The sequence below is a fragment of the Opisthocomus hoazin genome, chromosome 3 (assembly GCF_030867145.1).
Source record: "Opisthocomus hoazin isolate bOpiHoa1 chromosome 3, bOpiHoa1.hap1, whole genome shotgun sequence".
Taxonomy (NCBI): domain Eukaryota; kingdom Metazoa; phylum Chordata; class Aves; order Opisthocomiformes; family Opisthocomidae; genus Opisthocomus; species Opisthocomus hoazin.
Genome location: NC_134416.1, coordinates 71,330,121 through 71,350,927, shown reverse-complemented (window position 1 = coordinate 71,350,927; position 20,807 = coordinate 71,330,121). Strand labels below are relative to the sequence as shown.

At 41.3% G+C, this 20,807-nt stretch overlaps 1 protein-coding gene across 1 annotated transcript in view; it reads left to right on the top strand.

Moving 5' to 3' along the window:
• The window catches only part of TMEFF1 (transmembrane protein with EGF like and two follistatin like domains 1), a 128,895-nt gene that overhangs the window by 88,837 nt on the left and 19,251 nt on the right, over positions 1-20,807 (top strand). The window contains exon 5 of the mRNA XM_075416651.1: positions 6,378-6,474. Within this exon, the coding sequence (XP_075272766.1) occupies positions 6,378-6,474 (97 nt within the window). The remainder of the gene's footprint in view (positions 1-6,377; positions 6,475-20,807) is intronic.

Genomic DNA, 20,807 nt, shown 5'->3' with positions numbered 1-20,807 from the left:
TCTGGCATCCAGGCTTAGTGCAATAATTTTGGAAGGAGAACCTTATTTCTTCTGAGCTCCCAGGTCCCTTCTTTGCTAAACAGGCACTTCTGAGCCATTCTTCCCGTGTCCCTCCAAGCAAAGGCCTTTTTTCCTCTCGTCCAGATAGTCTTTACTTTCTCTATTTCATACTGCCAACAAATGGCAGCTGTGATGTTGGCTTTGTGGTATAGTTACGCCTTTGCAAGGCTGTGTTGAAAACCATCAGCATGTGTTACGTGCACCATCAAAGAGCTGACAAATGGTAATGACTTTTCAAGCCAGCTTCTCAGAGACAAATCAGTGTCCTAGAAGAGGCAGGTTCTGCACTGTAGTAACCAACCAAAGAGGGTACAATTTCTGAGTGTTCTACTATGCCTATAGCATTAATTTTTTATTCTTTTTGTTCAGCATTTATCTGTGTACCTAAGCAAAATGCACTTTTGGTATTAAAAAAGATGTAATGGTAGTTAGACAGATGGCAGCCGATCATTTCAGGCTTTTAAGCTAAGGAAATAACATGCTTGCAATACGTATAGCTAAGTTAATGATTATTAAAAAAATTTGTTTTGAATTTCTAATCCCTCTGAAATTTAATAGCTAAAGTATCTTGTGATGAACGTCTAGCAGATTGCATTTAGTAATTAATAAATTGATATACAGTATGTGCTTTTTAGCAGGCTGCCATCTGTTCCTTCCCCTCACTGGGGACAACACTTACCCAGTAATTGTCACACAGTCAGGGTGGTATAAACAGACACACTTTAGAACCCTGAATATTTTTTATTTTAATTTGTAATAACGCTACTGATTTGTTTTAATGTATTTTAATTATTGACTGCAGAAACTTGATGGTGATTAACACCCTGGATAGGAGGTAACATCAGACTTCTAGCATATTTCTGTAATGATTCGTGACTTAAATCTTAAGTGCTGATTCCATCACATGGCTTGTCATGGACTATCACTTTAGCTTGAAATAGCCCTGCTTATTTCTGCTGAGATCCTGCTCCCTGTGGGTAAAATTAATACTGAACTAAAACTTGCAAGAATTACTGTGTTTTCACCAAAGATTGAACAAAGCAGAGGTAAAGGGCCTGAATGTTCAGGCCTTCCGTTGGGGAAACTTACTCTCAGCTGGGTTTTCACAGGGCTGGAGCTTGTGCGGAAGGATTCTGGAGCCAGGGGCACAGAAGGACAAATTTCTCTTGCCTCTTGTGCAGGATGACAGACAGCAAATGAGGGCAGGTTCATCCTATGCAGCCTGAATATGGCCTGCAGAACAGCGTTCAGCAGGTTCGTGAAATTGTGAGTCCCCTCCCTCGGTGTCTGGTGGCTTTCCTGGCCTTTCCGTTTTCCACCGTAATCTACTCATACATAATTTCCCTGGTGGTTACTGTGAAGTTGTTGTGTCCTCCTTTGGAGAAAAGGAGTTAGCTGCATTGGGTATTGTTCTCCAACCGGAGGATCCTGCAGCACAGGACCATTCCAGCTCTCGCAGTATGCCAGCTTTCCCCACCATAATCCATGGTGTCAGATACATAGAAGCTAAATAGAAGTTATATTTGTCACGTGTAAAATACCGTGCACATAACAAGGGCAGTGGTGGGAGGGAGTCTTAGAGTGCACGTCCTCAAGTCCTTTGTTTCAAAGCGTGAATGCTATCGTTATCATAACCACTGGGCAAACGCATTGCATTGGCCAGGTTGCAATTAGGGTACCAAACTTTGAACTGCCCTCTTCCAGGCACCTCAGTCAGAAACAGACCAGGCACCCTGGTGTTAAACCTGTAATGCCCATTCTCGTCTTTCTCCAGACATCACTTGCCGTGAATTTGGGATAGCTAAAAGCAGTTGTTGAACTTGTTTTAAATACATACTTACAGACAAAAGAGCAAGTTTGCATCTTGGCTTTAAATTAAAAGGGACAATCTCCATTTTAACTAAGCATGTCATTAAAGTTTCCCTAAAAATTGATGGAAGGAGGCTAAGTTACTAAAATGTTCAGCCTGTAATGTGTGATGCTGTGGACTGTGGTATTCTGAGAGGAATTTCCAGGGCTAGCTGTACTGAGGGCATCACAGTCTGATCTCAGGGGATTTCTTCTGTACTTCAGGCTGCAGAAGGGGATTTGCTGTGGCCCTTCCTATTTTTCCAAATGCTTTTTTGAGATTAGTTGCTCCCATGGGGTAGCATGTCAGTAAAAATCACTATACTCCCAAAACAGACAGGAATTGGTTTTCAGAGAGGCTTTGCCAGACAAGGGAATCTTTATTCTACCTGTACATGGCTACTGAGTAGGTGCAGCTCTCCACAAGCTCCCCCTGCTTCACTGGGAACAGTGATAAATACATATATAGAGCAGAGCTCCCTTTCCAGGCCATGCCCTGGGGCAGACCAAACTTCACCTTGACACAGACTGATGCTTTTGCTTCAGATCTGATTGAAAGCCCTCAGCAGAAACCCAGCCATATTACCATTGCAGGAACACACAAATGAGTTGCCGAGGGAAGCAATTTACTGCTGGCCAATTCCTCTAGCGCTACTGTCCATTTGCAGGCTCCTACCCTGCAGCTCCGAAGATATAACTGGCCATCTTCTGCGGAGGAATAATGACTCGAGGAGAAGTATTGGGGAACACTGCAGCTCAGAGAGACAGCTGGGAAACACAGATCCCATCCTTTTGCCTCATTTCTTTTGAAGGACAAAGCATTAATGAGGTGCTGCCCTGAAACATGAAAGGAAGCTGAAAAGAGAGGGAAAATGAGCTTTCACTCAACATGAAATTAAGATGTCAAAGAACAGAATTAATCAAGATAGCAGTGAAAGTGAGGAGAAGAAATTGTGTGATCACCTATACATCAACATTAGAATCCTGCATAATAAACAAGAGGAGCTGATTTGCTCATTTAGGAGCATATTTTGACCTAATTGATATTACTGAAACCTGCTGGGAAGATCTGATTGATTGGAATATTAAAATTAATGGCTACAACCTATTTAGGGACAACCAAATGTGGGAGAGAAAGGAGAAGGGAGGGACAATCTGTCAAGGGATGTGTTTCCTATTTGGAGACGTTTGCACCAGAGAAACTTATGTGCTCAAATATTAAAGGGTTAACTTATTTTAACAGTACACAAGTGGGGGACTGAAAATGTCTGCTACCAATTCAGGCTGAAAAACAGTGTTTATCTATTCTGTATTGGTGGGAAAAGCTGCATTTTCTTTGAGGACTTCAGTCTAAATTATATGCAGTGTCACATGCTGCTAGTACTAAAACATCATGCAGCTAGTAATGAAAGAAGCTTCTAAAAATTATAGATGACTATTGCCTAACTTGGAAATGTTGCCTCAATACACGTTCATCTGTATTACACCTCATCTTGACAGGTGTAAATTATTAGTACCTGAGGTACAGGTGTTCTTGACTTGCACATGTTTATTATATGCAAACAAAATAAAGTACAAATAAATAATTCTATATACATGAGGTCCAGCAAGTTCTGATCAAGAAAAAAAAGGCCACACTTTTTCTAAAACAAATCTAATTTTGTAAGGTAGAGAAGGCAATTTGAGGGAGGTGAGGAAAGGAGAGCGAGCGAGAAGTTCACACAGAATTGCATGTAGAAACAATGAACAAGTAGTTGTGGACTACTGTTTATGAAAATGAAAAGGTGCCAAGGCAGTCACAGGGAGCAGAACTAAAGCTGGTGAGGAAGGGTGTGCATGTGCGCATGTGTACGCCTGTGTGTTGCTTCTTTAGCTCCATTACAAAATTGAAATGCTAATACTGCAGCAAAAGTGCTCTGTAAAGCATTCTGGTTGTATTTGTAGCCGAGTCAGATAGCATATATAGGATATGATGAAATATTTTCCATACTAGCAGTACTGCGGAAACATATTAAGCATCAAATATCAAAGACAGGTGTTTTGTAACCAGCAGGTCTGGCTGCTTTGCACCTGAAAGCTTTAAAACTGGGTGGTAAAGAACTCTCTGCATGAATTACGACTTTTTTTGGTCTCTTTTTCTTCAGTAGAACAATGAGAAATAATGTACAACTATTTTGAGAAAAGATCAATGTGATGATCAAGGGGGCTACAGCCTCTCATTCCAGCACCCATCAGAAACAAAGCAGTGTAATAGATGGTGGAAGAATCAACTGAGTATAGAATGAAGGGAGGGGAAAATATTTAACAGCAGTCATCATCAGTTCATGAACACTCGATTGAGAAATCTACTTCTTTTAGAACTTATTTTTCCAAGAAAGACATTTGTACAACAGAACATTTTATGCACGTGTACCACCTCAAAAACACAACCTTTCTTTCTCAGTCAAAGGCAATCTCTCATACAAGTCTAGGTAACTAGAGGGCACGACAGCCACATTGTGCCCATCTCATGTGCAAAAATATTGCCAATCAATGGATCATTAAATGTTCAGGAATCATTACGAAATCAGTGTGTTTCTAGGGATGGTTCTTGTCCTCATGACCCCTTCCCCTGGCAACCTGGGAGCGAATCAGTCATTACTGATCAGGTCTGGGCCACAGAGGATGGATCGCTGAGCTAATGGGATGCAAAAGCAGGCAGGATTTTTATGTCTGAGGACAGAGTCACATGAAGCGAGTCCAGGATCTAGGCGATTCTTCTTGGATGTCAACCTTTCTCCTGCGGGCTGACAACCCTGAAAAGGACTTACTGGGGAATAAGGTGGATAACAAAGTGAATGTGATTAGCCATGGTCAGTGCAAAATAACGGTCACAAAAGTAATACGATTGCTGGGTCTTTTAACTGAAGGATGTCATAGGCGGTGTTTGGCTTTGATGACAACTCTTCTGGAGCAGTGTGTCCAGCTCTTGCACCCTTAACTCCAGAGGGTGTTAACATGCTGGGGAAGGGCATCTAGGGTCATAAGAATAGCAAAAGAAGTGGAAATACCATGAATGAAAGCCACGAGCAGTGCCATTTGTTTAACTTATTCAGACTGTAGGGGATCATTTATTGGTATGGAAGAGTGAAATCTGACACTTTTGGATGCTAAACACAGGCATAGGAGTGTGGTATCTATAAAGAGGGAAAAATCAAATAAGATGTACATTTGTAAAGATAAAAGCAAATGACCTCTACTGCAACTTCATAAGAGTGGTGACAGAATTTCTACAGTGGGAATTTTGTAATAAAGTTGTATATGTATTAATCTTTGAAAAATGCACGGCGTGCTTTAGACAGAATTTAATTCGAGAGGCTCACTTGCACTATTCTTAACGTAAGTGCAGCCCCACAGGTTGCGGGGAGAGATTTCCTTCAGCCAAGATCCAGGAAAATTCGGAAGGACTGTTGTGGATTTCTTTTTCCTATTTATATTTAAAGAATCCAAATGCAGCTGTTTAATAGGTGGTGTTCGATTTGCTGTTGCTACAGCACATAAAGCTGCTATGAGAAAGTGAACTACTTTCATCTCTGGCCATCCGACAGCCTTGTGTAGTCAGCCGTACACCACCAAGACACTGCGCTATGTTAAATGGTTCTCGATTCCTTCTGCAGATTTCTGTGGTTCTTTTCCTTCTTTTCAAATATCTAGCTCTCCTTTATCACTTTGTTAAAACAAAAAATAGGAGTGACTAATGGTAGTGAAACAGTATGAGTATAGTTTACTTCTCTTTTACTTGGTGAAGAGTTTTGATGTCCATGCCAACAGTAAGATTGGTGCAGATGTTTTTAGGATCAGAATATTTGAGACATTAACTTTACCTTTTAGGGTACATAACATTTCTATCAGTTTCTTGCTATGATGACTTTTTTCTTTTAGTCCTGTACAACTAAAGTAATCTGGAAAATATACCACAGCATATACAAGATATGAGCACAGTCTAATCCCATCGTCAGGAATCAAAAAGGGGAAAAAATGCAAGCATTAACCTTGCATAAGGATATCTGTGATTAAAGACTGTCAAAGAAAATAGTGTTCAAATCCCTGCTACCTAATATTCAAGGACATTAAAAGGCAGTGGGTTCATACATAATGGACAATTAAGAGTAGATGTGACTGGGACACATGTCAGTGCCGGTTGTGTGTCTGGTGGGGCAAGAATAAATACAAATCATGGAAATAAGAATAAAGAAAGAGTCAATCAATGAAGCATTAGTGTCTTCAGGGACGCTTTCTTGTCACTGGTACAGTTCTACCAGCCAACAATTGCCTGATTTTTTAAAAAAGAACACTTTTAAGGTTAATAGCTTCAGTATATGGTAACTTCATGTTGACAATATACCTGAAGGCAAATGGACTTAGGTAAGCAAAATCAGATCTTAATAAGAAAGTCATGCTTTCTGTTAACAATACCTTATTTTTTTTAGAGTATGAAGGATCTGGGACAGAAGTTCAGAGAAAACATTCAAAATGTGGAGTTTGCAAATATAGGGCTGAGTGTGATGAAGATGCAGAAAATGTTGGGTAAGTAAGAAGTTTTCCTTAACAATATCAGTGAACAAGAAGGGGAAAAAATGTTAAAAAAACAAGAAAAAAATATGTGATCATCTGCTTGACTATGTTTGTTCCTACTAATTGAAGCTTTAATTCTGTCCAATAATAACGTGTTTGATATGCAACTGTAAAGAACAAACCATCTGCAGTTGCAAGGTGAAGGGAGAAAACAACAAAGAGGTGTGTTAGAGAATCTTTATCAAATTTTTTCAAACAAAGGATCTTGATTTGTTTTATCTTGGCAACAGAAATACTCAAAACCAAACAAGAATGCAAAATAAATACTGGTAATTCATCTCTGAGATTTTTTTCTCTATGTTCTGCTTGTTCATAAAGTATTTATTATAGGCAGTTGTTCCTATCTGCGTGAAGCTTGGGTCTAAATATGAAGTTGAATTGGTCACCTGAGCCAGTCACTTCTTCCATACTCACTGTGCCACTTGACCTGCTGCATGCACCCAGGGGAAAACGGATGAAAAATGCCAATCACCTGTCAGAGCTCAAAATGACTGAGCAAGAAACAAGAGGATTTTAAAGACAATCCACAATGCACAAGCAGATGCACCAAATTTCCTTGCTCAAGGTACTTCATGGTTAGAGTGTACCCTGACTGTCGAGGCTCTCTGTAGGTGGCTGTCAGAAGGGGCAGAGACATCGTGGAGGAAGGGGCTTCTTTAGACAGCCCCGTGAGGCATTAAGGTTTGTTTGGAGGTAAAAGTCCTGTTGTCTTGGCAGCGGCCACCATTACGGAAGGAGCTTAACTAGTCTTGGCTGATGGTGGGTACTGGGGTCGCAGCTGCAGAGGCAGCACGTGAAGGTGTTTGAGAGCGCGCAAATGGTACGTTTTTGTGTACATGGAGGGAACAGCATCTCGGAATAAGAGAGCCTGAACATGTCTAATCAGGGGAAGCATCACTCTCCCTTCTCCTGTCTTCCAGCTGGAATCCATTTCATGTTGAAATATGTCTTAATTGCCCAAGATTTTATTGTGGGATATCAGCATGAAGACATCTCAGGCACTAAAGCAGCTTAGCAATAATATTCAAGATGTGTGTTCAAGATAAAATGATAGCGTACAAGGGAAACCAAAATGGTAATAGTTTTCATGAATACTAGCATGATACCTCACATTTCATAAAATGTCATAGTACCAAAGTAGGCTTGCTCTTTTGTGGAGAGACAAATGAGCTGTAGCTGTTTTTTATAATACTAATAATTTTCTGCAGTATTGCCTTGGTCTGTTTCATTTATGACTGGTAAGATGGATATAGATTTGTTTGGTATATGCACTGAGGTGCGCTCTTGGCTTTGGAAAATAAATCCTGAAGCATTCGACTTCCATAAAAGCTTGCCTATTCTTTCTGTACTTAGTATTCCTGTGGCTATGTGGTATCTATGAGAGACTTAGGATAAAGCTGAGGAGAGTGGAAGATTCATTCCCTACATCCTACTCACATAAAATGAAGCCATGCTCCCTCTTCTTGACAAGAGGAAAAGAGCCTCTAAGATTTCCTTAATTAGTCCTCATTAAAAAAATATCTGGAAACAAAAATTTTTATGTAGAAAATACTCGAAAGTTAGAAAATATTCCGTGGGGGTTGGTCACAATCTATCAGATCATTTTTTCAGTTTTGTCAGTTTTCCAACCTAAATAATTTAATTTCTTTTTTTTTCCCCGGTACCTTTGACTATTATAATAGTGTTTAGTGATATTCACTGTCTGTTTAGACTTAGATTAAATCAGGCTGCGTTAACATGGATTGCCTTCACAAAATTAATTTTCATAAGTCACAGAAAAAGTCACAACTTGCTTAAGTAGAAGTTAAGAGTTGACTTCTTTTTTTCCTAAAATCAAAATACTTATTTACCTGAGAGAAAAAAAGATAGGATTGAAATCTTTTGTTTGGGAAACTCTAGTAGAGCACTCCTTAAGAATGCTTTTTACATCTTATTTTTACTCCTTTTCTTTTTGGGTTTCAATGTATTTTTCAACCTCATAAAATTTTATCATGGTATATAAAATTATTGGCAGCACAAGTACCTTTCATCAGACTGGTAAAAACACTGTTAGGGTCATATTACTATTCAATTGAATTTTGCACCATACTACAACCATTATCACCCCTAGTTCTAGCAAATCACACAAGCACCCTAAGTTCATAAAAATATTCTGTCTTGATTTGCCTTTTGAAAGCATGAGAAAGGCCACTGTAACTTTTTTGGATAGTGGGGTAATGTCTACTGAACCGCAAACAAAACGTACATTTAGTTCTGTTCAGGTAGATTTCTTAGGCCTGGACACCCCTTGATTGGACTTTATGATGTTAAAACACTTAATAAAGTGATCCGTGTGATTACGGAAGGCATTTTAAGAGGATTTTGCTTCATGATAGTAACTGAATGAGTTAGCTGAACTGTCTCCTAATGTTCAGTAGATAATTTCAAGCCATATTCATGAGGCGCTGTCTAATACTTCTAATACATAATTATGCATTTTTTCATCCTCTTTTCCAAGCTGTGCAATCTGAGACCTTACAAACATCAGCTCCTTCTGTTCTGAGTGCTCTTGAAAAGAAAAATGGTTTCTGTACTCCCATTTTATGTATAAAGAAACTAAGTTACAGATAAAATGATTAGCCTGTGGACAGTTAGTGAATACCAATTCACATCTCCAAAGGGAGACATCCATGCCACAGAGTGTTAAGTGGTTTGAGATAAATGAGCTGGCATTAATGAGAAACCTCAGGACCTGCCAACAGGCTAGCCACAACAGCCTGGAGTGCGGAATAGGCAGATTTTCCCTTGAGAATGGAAAGATCCTGCTAAAGACAGTTTTATTCCATAAGGACTGTGGTTCATCTTTCGGGCCTGGAAAGATGTGGGAGTCTTGTGCAAAAAATGATGGCACCTGACACTTTCAGTGAAAACTGTAGGGTGATTCAACAAAGAAGCAGGAGCAAGACTGTAGGAGTAACCACTTGGCATTTCCTGATTTTTAGAGTTCAACTTGCTGATATCTAAGCAAGTCTTTTCTTCTCAGAGGTGCAATGATGGCGTGAGGGGCAACAGGCATGAGTTGAAACATCTTAGAGGTCTTTTCCAACCTTAATGGTTCTATGAGTCTATGAGAAATTCTGATTTGACGTAATGGAAAATGTTTCCACCGTGAGGGTGGTCGGGCACTGGAACAGGTGTCTGGTGAGGCTGTGGAGTTTCCATCCATGCGGATGGTCTGAACTTCATCAGACACAGCCCTGGGCCAGCTTTGAGATGGGCGTTGGACTAGATGGCCTCTACATATCCCTTCAAGCCTAAATTATTCTGTGTAATTACCAAATCTTGGTGCTTTGTAAAAGCAAATTTAAACAAATTCAGTTGTGCACAGCTGAGATGCACTCCATGTTACAAGTTAGTGTTTTTCACTTTTTGTTGCTCTTAAATTCTACTTTCCCCTTTGAAAATGTTACAAATTTTTAGTTTTTGTGCTTGGTGTTAAAGCGTTATAGCTGTCTCTGATCAAAGTTTCTACATATGCTTTTATTACACAAGATCATGCATAGTCTGAAGAATTCAGGCTTTGCACAGAATTTTAGATTTGTATTTTCATTTTGTTTGATTTCTCAGAATCATTATCTATCCAAGCCGGAAATGGTTACAACACGTAGTAAACTGAATGCAAAAATATAAATAACTTTATCATTTCCACTGCTTCTGCAAAAATTTCCAATGTGGATTTTAAGTGGACTGATAGAGACAAGGAAGTAGACTCTGAGGAGATGGTTCTCACAAACAGCATGCCATACTTAGAAAATGTTCAGCTGTATACAAATCAGTACATTCTTTCTTTGTATAATTGCAAAAAGGAATCAGGTTGAGGAAACATCATGGAAATATATTTCTCGATTTGTTGTTTTGGTATTCCCCCCCCCCCCATGCAACTTAGAAGTATTTCAAAGAGTTGTTACTTTATGGGTAGGCTTTTCAAGAGCATAGAAAATCACTTGTGAATGCACAAAACTAAACTGAACAAAACTAGGGTTGCATAAAGGCATTCTATGCCATATTGTCAACAGAGTGGTCTTCTGTGGGTCTGTGGTAAGAGGATGCAGGCAACAAGTTTCACATGGATTGGCCGTGATTTTTTTCCCCCCTTTAGTGACAAAACTGGAACATAGGTTGTATATGTTGCGAGAAAAGCTGCTGCCTGAGACCGGTTGGTCAGTACCTCCCTTTCCACCCTGCCCGTCAGAATGTCTCTCTAGCCAGAACCTTCCTCCACTGCGTCGAAAAGGCAATGTGTTACACGTAACGGTGCAAAACGTGTAACAGGGGAGTGAAAAAGGACACATGAGGTTGGTAAATTTAAACTTTTGTGTGGGAAACTGGCCAGAAGCCTAAAGACATAGGAATATGAGGTCGGTGTGTGTTTTCTGCTGGAATCTTGAATTGGAAATGGAGTCGGGTTGAGCGGTGGAGAAGCAGGTGGCAGCACAAAGCTTGGGGCCACCTAGAGCTGGTGGGGTAAATCCTATAGGGCACCAACCCAAGCACAGATGGTTTGCTGTTGTTGCACTCTGGGGTAACCAGACTGCATTTTTTTTTTTTTGTAGTACACATTGGACTTTTCAGTTAACCTGATCGGTCATGTGACAGAGATAAACAGATCACCCTATCAGTACGCAATCAAAAGATGGTATACCGATAATATTGAAACACTTAAAATAATACAGTATGAATGCAAAACAAATGAAAACAGATGTGCTTGTGAGATCATTTTCATCAGTGTAGCACCTAATTCAGCTCTTTCTTCAGTGAAAGCAGTGTGTATATATATTTGTAATACTGTTGTGTCTGTTAAGGACTCCAAGTGATTTTTTTTAACTGAGAGAAATAATGTTAAATGTAATTTTTTATAAATCTTCTAAACAACATGATGCCTAAGTTTACTGTGTATGATTGAAACTGAAATTATTATTTACAGTCCTTTGAGAGCTGAATAACTTTTTTTTCTGTTTTTCAATAATAGCCACTTGCGCACTGGCAAAGATATTGGTAACATAAACTTACTTGTGGTTTGGTTTTTTTTATATTGTGATTAGAAAGGTGGGCTCTTAAGTATATGTGTTTCTTCATAAGACTTCAATTTTCAAATGGTCTCAATTTCCATATGTTTTTTTACATCTTCTTACTATTATCTGGTTGTATTTTCCACAAGTTTCTTTTTAAATGTACCAAAATTCATGCTTAGAGTAAGGGAGAACATTTTAATACTTCTACATTAAATATAATAATATATGTATTTATAGTGAATAGTATATATTTATAGTCTTTTACTGTTAACATTGAAAATAAACTGAATTAATTGTAGAATAGGTGTTTCATTTCACCTTTTTTTCTTCAGATGTGAAATATCTTTTCAACATAAAAGGTCGTACTGCTTGTGAGGAGTTATATCCCCTGCTCTTGCACTGTGTGGTGTGTCTCTTGCCTCTTGCATGCCAAAGCATTGCTAGACACCTGAATAAAACAAACTGCCAATATCTAGTAAGTGTTGGAAGGAGTGTTGCTTTAACAGGCATCTTAAAGTATGTTGAAACTTCAGGAAAATAATATGTAGAATGAAATCGTGAACTGTAGAATAACCTAGGTTGGAAGGGATGTCTAGGGGTTCATCTGGTTCAGGATCCCCCCTTGTACTGCAGCCAGGGTGAGATCATTCAGGTGATTCAGGGTCTTCTGCAGGAGAGCTCTGACCATCTCCATGAAGGGAGATTTGACATCTGGGCATCTGTTCAAGGGTAGAATCATAGAATCATTGTGGTTGGAAAAGATCTCTAAGATCATGAAGTCCAACCATCAACCCAACACCACCATGCCTACTAAACAATGTCCTGAAGTGCCATATCTACATGTTTTTTTAAACACCTCCAGGGATGGTGACTCCACCACTTCCCCGGGCAGCCTGTTCCAATGCCTGACCGCTCTTTCAGTAAAGAATTTTTTCCTAATATCCGATCTACACCTCCCCTGATGCAACTTCAGGTAGAACTGCTCTGACTTTTAGGAATAATTTCCTTGTATTCAGTAAGAATTTCTCTAACTGCACCTTGCGACTGTTGTCCTTCGCCCCTCTGCTGTGCACTTCTGGGAAGAGCCTCACTCTGTCATCTTGACAGCCCCTCTTAGGTAGTTGGTGACAGCAATCAGTCACCTGCTTAGCCTTCTCTTCTCCAGGCTGAACAAGCCCAAGTGCTCCCAGCCATTCCTTAAGCAGCACACGCTCCGGCCCTCTACCCATAGCAGTGGCTCACCACTGGAACCCCTACAGTTTCTCAAAATATTTGCTGTTACTGGGGGGTCCCAAAACTGGACAGAGTGCTCCAGATGGGACCTCACCAGTGCTGAGTGGAGGACAACAGTCATTTCTCTTGCTCTGCTGGCAACCCTCCTGTGATGCAGCCTTCCAGCCTGCTGCTCCTCTGGACCCTCAGGTCCTTTTCTGCAGAGCTGCTCCCCTGCCAGTCTGACCCAAGTCTGTCCTGGGGCTTTCCCTTCACCTTCAGACTTCAGGAGGTTCCTCCATCTTGTCAAGGCCCCTCTTGAGTGGTCATCTTGTCCTCCATCTTATGCTCAGTAACAGCCTTCCTTTCCTTTGGTCCCTAAAAGGCTGGAATAAATTTCATTAAGTTTGGTTTCAAATACCATTTTTCTTCTTCTTTTTTTTTTTTTTTTTTTGGTCTTTATTAACTTAATAATTAAGGAAATTATTAACTTAAAAATAGCCTCAGTGTAAAAGTTCAAATGTGTCATTTTCTCAGTTTTACCTATATTCTGTTTTTTAAGAGATAAGATATGGAAATGAGATTCTGAGCACATTCAGTCTTTTTTTAATAAGTGTACTATGCTGTCAAAATCTGTTTTGACTCATAATGTAGATTTTCAAGAAAGATTGACAACTGATCCCCAAGTAGACCTTTCGAGATTAACATTTTACAAGATTTACTTTGGAAAGAAAATGTGTCTTGGCAACATATAGGTTCAACTGGCCTATAATTTACATAGTGTCTATTTTCACAATGTCCAAAGCAGAAATTCAGAAGTGTAGGTATTAACACTTAGAAATACCAAGGTGGACATTTTAAAGTCTCAGTCTCTGCCTTGTCTGTCTAATTTGTCTTCCAGGGAAAGATGTGGTCTGTTTGAACCAGCATGTTCGTTTATACTTGCCTCCTTTTGAACACTTTTTCACTCATTTACCATAGCCAACCTTTTTTTTTCATTTTGACCTTTTTAGCATATGTTATTGTATGTGGGTATACATAAGGAACGGTATCTTAATCCTGTGCAGATGCAATTCACAGCTTTCTGGTCCAGCAGAAAAAAAAAATCTGAAGTATCTGTGTGTAAAAACAAAACACACAAATACAAACAAGAGAGGAAATCAACCTAAACAACGGATTTATGATTGTGTTGTGGGATTACTGAATTATGTAAAATTGGGCTACAGGAAATCCTGGTATGAAAGGAATAATATAACAGTCTCTTCATTATACTGACTACTAAGAAATGGAATAGATACTAGATGAATAATAATCCAGGCCTGTTTTTTTCATGTATATTTTTAACGATCTTGGTAGCAGTGTGTGCAAGTCTTTGAAGGCTTCTGCTAATCGTGGGTGGAGGGAGGGTTAGGTTGCTCTTGTGAGAACAAGCGTCAGTTCCTCACGTCTGCTGCTAGAAGCTCACTGCAGTTTGGGACTGAATTTCTACAGTGGTCAGAGAAAGCCATGCCATGAAATGAAAAAAGGGAGTGAAGAGATGGGTGGAAAGTAGCTGAAGTTTATGGTATTTAAAGGGTGTCCTGCATTGCTGGGTGGAAGTAAAAGCTGAGAGGGAGCTCAAGCAGGACACAGAGAAGCTTGTAGAATTGAAATCTACTTCTCTTGCCCTTATCTCTGGAGTGCTACAAAGGCATTGTTAAAAAGATGCCAAAAAACTAATGAAGATTCAGCTTTAGTCAAATAGGTAGAAAAATCACTTTGAAATCCAGATTTTCTCAGTTCGGTTTTCATCTGGGAAGAACTGCACACAGGGGAAGAAACATGAAATGAAGGGTAATCCTTCATTTGATATGGTTATCTTCTTAACTGCAATTGCAACACCTTTGCTATTTCAATTCACCTAAATTTATTCCATCAAGCATACACTTACCCATCGGTGTGCATTCTACACATTTTATTTTATTCTAGTGTTTTCACTTTACATTTGTAAAGAGATGTGCCAGGAAGTAGGTGAGTAGCCGAGAAAACTTACTGCTGCTGTCGGCTGCTGGGAAGGGGAGCAAGCAGCCCTCTCTGTGAGGCCAGGCCAGAAAAATGCATTTGTGAGCAAATCCCAGATGGGCACAAATGCAGCAGCCTGACCTGCTGGTCCACGCCAGGCTCTCTCCATAACCAAGCCCGCTCCACAAATCTCTAATGCTTTTCCTTTCATTTTTTTTCCCTCCTTTCTTTGAATCCACCGTGGTTCTTAAGCACGCAGAACTTCCAATGAACCATGTACACCTTGAAGCCTGAAAACAAAAAGGGGCCTTGAAATATGTTCTGATCTCTGGGGATCTAATTAATCTACTGATAGCAGCAAGTGCTCTTACAGCTTGAGCTCATTTCAAACGTGTCGCATCATTTTACTAAACACATTTTCTTGGCTACACCTAGTAAACCTTAATAAATGAGTTGTACATTCTCATTTCTCATTTATTAAAACCATGCTAATGCCTTTTTTCTTAAGATATCAAATCTCTGATGATAGGTGACAAAATTAAGTGTTTTTTCTGTATACTCTAGTACATCGTGAAAACACCTGAACATGTCCTACTGACTTTCCAGGGCTAAGCAAGACAAAAGATCTGTTGAGGACACTGAGCAGCAACCCTCTCCAGCAAGACATCAACTTGGAGAATTAACTACCTGTTTCAGTCCTTGTGGTTAAAATCAATAGGAAGGCTGTCATGAAAAAAACTTTTGTAGTACTCTGACTTCTTTTATCATGGTGTGACTTTTACAACAGGCTGTTACAGCAAAAACGTGAAGCGCTCATTCACTTCTTTCTGGTATTGAGACATCAAGCACTTGCAAGACGTCCTTAGTACACGTTTCTGTTATGTGCCTTGTCCTCAAGTGAGTAACTCTTTTCTTCTGAAAGTCGCACTGATCAGCCACACGTCAGGCTGAAGGCGCCAACTGCTAGTTTTTCTTTATTTTTCCTGGCGCACCAAGCAGGGTTGTGTTGTTAAACACACACAAAAGCCTACAGCAGGGCGGTGGTGAGGCTCGAGCTGTGGAGTCCTCATTCCGCTCCAAGCGACAGTGGCAAAACACCCCGTATCGGTGTAGGTCTGCGGTTTTTGCCTTGACTCATACTGAGGTGTGATGACTGATTTGCCCAACATGGCACAGCTTTGGCAAGCCTGAGGGAAGAATGGCACTTTGAATAAGCAACTGCAGGAGCAGAGAAGGGTTTTGCAGGATTTTTTGAGGCAGACTTTGCTGTGCTTATCCTCGCTTTTAGCAGCTCAAGATCAGCTCCACACAACAATTTATGCTGGCACCGCTGCTGGACTTCAGGCAATTGTTCCTGGAGGTTACTCCAAATAGCAGAAGTGAATAATTGAGAGCTAGGACAAAGACACTGCGATGTTTAAAAGTACTCTGACATTCTTGTTTTGCAAGCTTTCAAAAGAATTACTTTTCTTTTTGTGAAAACCTGCGTGATTACGGCTTTTCTTTCATAAGATCCTTCCTGATTCCCTTGTGGGCTCCCTCCTGAGGAATAAACGCACCTGCCTGAGAGACGGGGCTCACGCCTCTGTGCTGCCCACCCAGGAGACTTCTCACCTGTGAGCTCAGGAGCCGGGCTGGCTGCTCACCTCAGCGCTGTGCCTCTCCCACATTCACCCTCCTGGTCTGCTTATGGTTGCACGACAGCAGCTCAGACCTAGGTTTGAACCTCGGGTTTTCCACGCTAGAAGCTGAGAGACGAGATGTTGTTCTGCAGTTATGTATGACTGACATCATCGTATGCTAGCGTCTCTTTGGATTGTGTCAGCCATCCAAACTCAGGCCAGCCTTTAGTATTTGTGAAAATATACCGAGGAGGCAAAATAGTAGTGTTCAATAGTATTACATATTAAATTACATTCTAAATTTGAGTAGTTTCCTATTATTACAAATAATGTCATGTGATAGGTACTAGTCTATTCTTTTTATCTTTTCTTTTTTACTTTATTGCAAACCAGTCATTTTTATACATTGTCATTTCAGTGTGCACCTACCTGCTCACACCAGAAAGCACATGTGTACGGCACACCTCATTTTTATTTCTACTGGTGATTAGGAATGACAATGCATCTTGCTGCTTGCCTTTTCTTTAAGGAATAAAATGAAATGTTACCTAAAAAACAGTGTTAAAAATATTTAAAGCTAGAATCAAAGCTGTGATGTTGTCTCAAAAATGCAGCATAGTGTTTTAATACATCTTTAAAGTGAGTAGAAGTAAGGTGGAAAATTCTGTTCAAAATACCTTTTTTATATGGATTAAAATCCTAATCTAAATCTTGCTGACATAGGCTTTCCAATGCTTCCTGTTTTATAAAATCATCTTCCGTTGCATATTATTATGTCTCTTCATTGTGTAGTCTAATACTTTTTATGCTGGGTGTGTGAATTTAGAAATACAATCAAAACCTTTACATCCCATGGCCCCTGAAGCTCAGTTTTCAGGCCAGTGCCCGTGGCGGGCCGGTGGCCGGAGGAGTCCAGCCTCACGCCAGCGCTGCCCTTCATCACTCATTCGGCCCAAGTCGTGTTGGCAAATGTCCACAGCTGCACGGCCAAACTCGGGGAGCTGCACGTGACATTGCCGTCACAGACCACTGGACGTGGACACAGTGCTGGTGGGAGCTAAAGGAGAAGTGAGAATTAGTGCTTAAAAGGCGGGATATTAGAAATTTTACAGTTAGGCTCTCCTCTCTCTCCTGGATGCCTCTTTCGTGCTCCTCCTGCATATCCTGCTTCCCCTTTCATGATCTCAGGTTTTTCCTGCCCTCCCTTCCTGAGCAGCTCTCTGTTTTGTCCTCTGCTTTCTTTGTGCTCTCTCCACAGCATCAGCGGGACTTGTCAGGGAACAAATTAAAATATGAGACTTTAATTGTGTCCAGTTTCCGTCAGCTGTGAAGAAAAACAAAGCCCACAGTCTGTGATGTCTCACACAGGTGGTTCTGCCTACAAAACACAGCCCTGATAAGATTTCTGCCCTTTGGGGCCTCACTTTTAGCTCATTAACACTGTCTGCTGCTTCTCCTCCCATACTTTGTGTGCTGCTTGCATGGTCCATGGGATGGGTGCAGCCCCCTGGGCTGTGCTTGGTAGTCTCAGGCTTTGACTTCTGCCTGGCTTTAGGACTCAGACTGGCTGGTGGGGGGAGTTGGCTCCACTCAGGAGGCTGGGTTTTCTGTCATCTCCTCAGTATCAATCTATTGTCTGCCCTCTGGAGCTCTCTGACTTCAGGGTGTAACATATTTTCAGTATTTAATAGTGGGTTCATTTGGGGATCTTCCAGTACTTTCCTGAGCTGCTTTTTTGTTTCAGTCTGTGGTGGTGGCCCTGTCCTGCAGGGACTCAGCTGCCAGTTTCGATGTGTTTATTGTGTAGCATCAGAGCAGCAACTTGCTCTCCCACGGTTTTACCATGTCCTCACCTTACCTCATTTCCTTTCAGCCCTCTGAACGGCTTCAGGATTTTGTGTTGGTATGATGGAGCGTAATAGTCTCAATATTTTTAAGTACATTGATCCAGTTCAGCTGTTCATTATCCCACAGTATATTTAGACCAGCTGCTTTTACATGCCAGACAGCTCTGTTGGAGCATCTACACCAGTAACTAACTGGCCAGGTGAAGGCCAGACTTATCATTTGGCATCAGGGTCATAGGTGAAGAAGTAGCTAACGAGGTCAGGCAGATAATTGTGTGCATGGGAGGGGGGTGAGCATCTGAAATTGAACTTCTGAGCTCCTGAGTTGCAACTAGCACAAGTTGGCTGTAAATTTTGGGCAATGCCTAGGCTAAACAAAAGCATCGCACCCTCAGTCCTCCCCAAGAGACAGAGTTAGCAGCTGGGAAGCTGGTCCTGCGGTGCGCTTCTGCAGATAGACTGCTGAGACTGGGAAACCGAGGGCCTGGGCTCTGGAGGAAAGAGGTGTCCTGAAAAGCAGTGCCCTTGGACAGGAGGACACAGGATGGCACCGATCCTGGAAGCAGGGGCAGACCCCAGAGATCAGAGAGCAGGCGCGTGTCCCACCGGCTGGCCCGTGTGTCCAGGGCGTCGCTGGAGATTCGGTGTGCCCACGGGTGGAAAGCACATACGTCTGCCAGCTGCCGTGCCAGCGGGGCCCCGCCAGGGATGTGGTGTGCTCACAAGCCTCCAGCAGCTGCCAGCATCCAGACTGGCAGCAGGCTGGCGTTTCGCTCGCTCCCAGCCCTGGCAGCGCCCAGCCCTGTCCTGCTCCGGCGGCACGGAGCAGCCGCAAGCCCCTTTGCAGCTGGTCAGGGCCTTCTGCTACTTCGTGCCGCTCCAGCACTCAGGGGCATGTCACGAGCTCTCCTCTCGTAGTTTAGGTTTGTTAATCTTCCTTCTTTTAGATGTAAATATTAAGTGATAAAAAGACATTTTTGTACATTGAAGAGATGGTTAGAGCTAAGACTGAGAATGTTTATCAGAAAAACAAATTCAGGAATTCACAACTACCCCCAAACCAAGCATTTGGCAGTGCTAAGAAAATAAACATTTAACATTAGATGTTAAATGTAAACACAGTGAAGCATGGAAACATCAGTGGTTTCAACTCTAGCCTGTAATGTCACCATGAGAAAGAAAAAATTATTTTCAAAAGTCATGTTATTTGTCACAAGGAATGACAAATCCAACAGTAATTATGATGCTACAGACCTTGGATGGTGACTACAGGCAGAATTAGAGCTGTTTGGACATAGAAATACAGATGGTCTGGAGATACACATATATATGAATGTGCTCTAACGAGACAAGGATTGGTGCATGCAAACAGTGGTGATCCCTGAGAGCTCAGGCTGAGTGAAGGTGTCTGTAAGCACATAGCCAGCGTCATACAAATTAGGACTAGCTCTCTGCTTGTTTGTGTCAATAGATGTGTGCAACTGCTGAGTGGTGAACCTTTTATTTGCATATAGTAAATCCTAATAAACCCTTCACTCGGCTTATTAGGCTGAAAATCATGTGGGAGCATGTAGACAAAATAGTACTTCATTTCCTGGGTCTAAGGTTTACAACTGCTACCATTTCTGGTTAGAAAAATTATATGTTCATCATGTTGATATTCAGCAGCTTCATGAGTACTTTGAGGCAGGTCCCCAAGATGTGAAGAGACTCATTACTGGGGCAGTTTTGCACTGGTCAGTAGGTGCTCTTAAAAACCTGTTTGCGCTACAGATATTCTTTTGTCTAGCAACAGTCTGAAGTTCACAGGCATGAAATATTACTGAAAAAATTAGCATCTTTAAATTTAGATAACAAAAGGTGCTCATGCAAAAAGGGAGAGAGGAGGGTATGCTGGCCATCTTTAGCGTGTCTGCGGCATAGAATTGGTTCTGCTGCGAGATTTGTTGCTGACTTGAGGCACACGTATTTAATCACTTAATTGTATCCGGAACAGCTGGAAAGAGATAAAAAACCTGGCAAGTTGGTAGCTTGGGGGTTTTTTCCCCACTCCGTGTCTTACAAGAGTGAGTCAAGATGAAGCCAGCAGCAGCTCCCAGCAGTCAGACCACGTGTCCCCTCTGTAGAGCTTTCTGTTGAGGAGAGGATGGCGTGCCCACTGCCACCTCCTCAGAAGACGCAGAGCAGCTCTTCCCGCTCTCACAGCATCAGGAAGGGCTTAGTGGAGAGCTGGACCAGGTGCCTGCTGCATCCCCCATTCTGCAGCCACACTCCTTCCTTTGCCCAGTCTGGGGGCGGAGTGGAGCTTGCAGAGCAATGTGAAACACACAGAGATACTTTCATTCAAAAACAGAGGTTCAGTTAAAAAATAGAACATTGATTAAAATAAGCAAGAACACTGATTAAAATAAGCAAGGAGGATGGAGCTTGTAAAGCTTGAAAGTTTTCCTGTGCCATTCACACATGTAAAATTTCAGGACTTTTTGCTGGGCCAACAAAACTGTCTAAACAAAACCACTGAAGTCATAGCCCTATCTAAGTCTTTGGCTGGC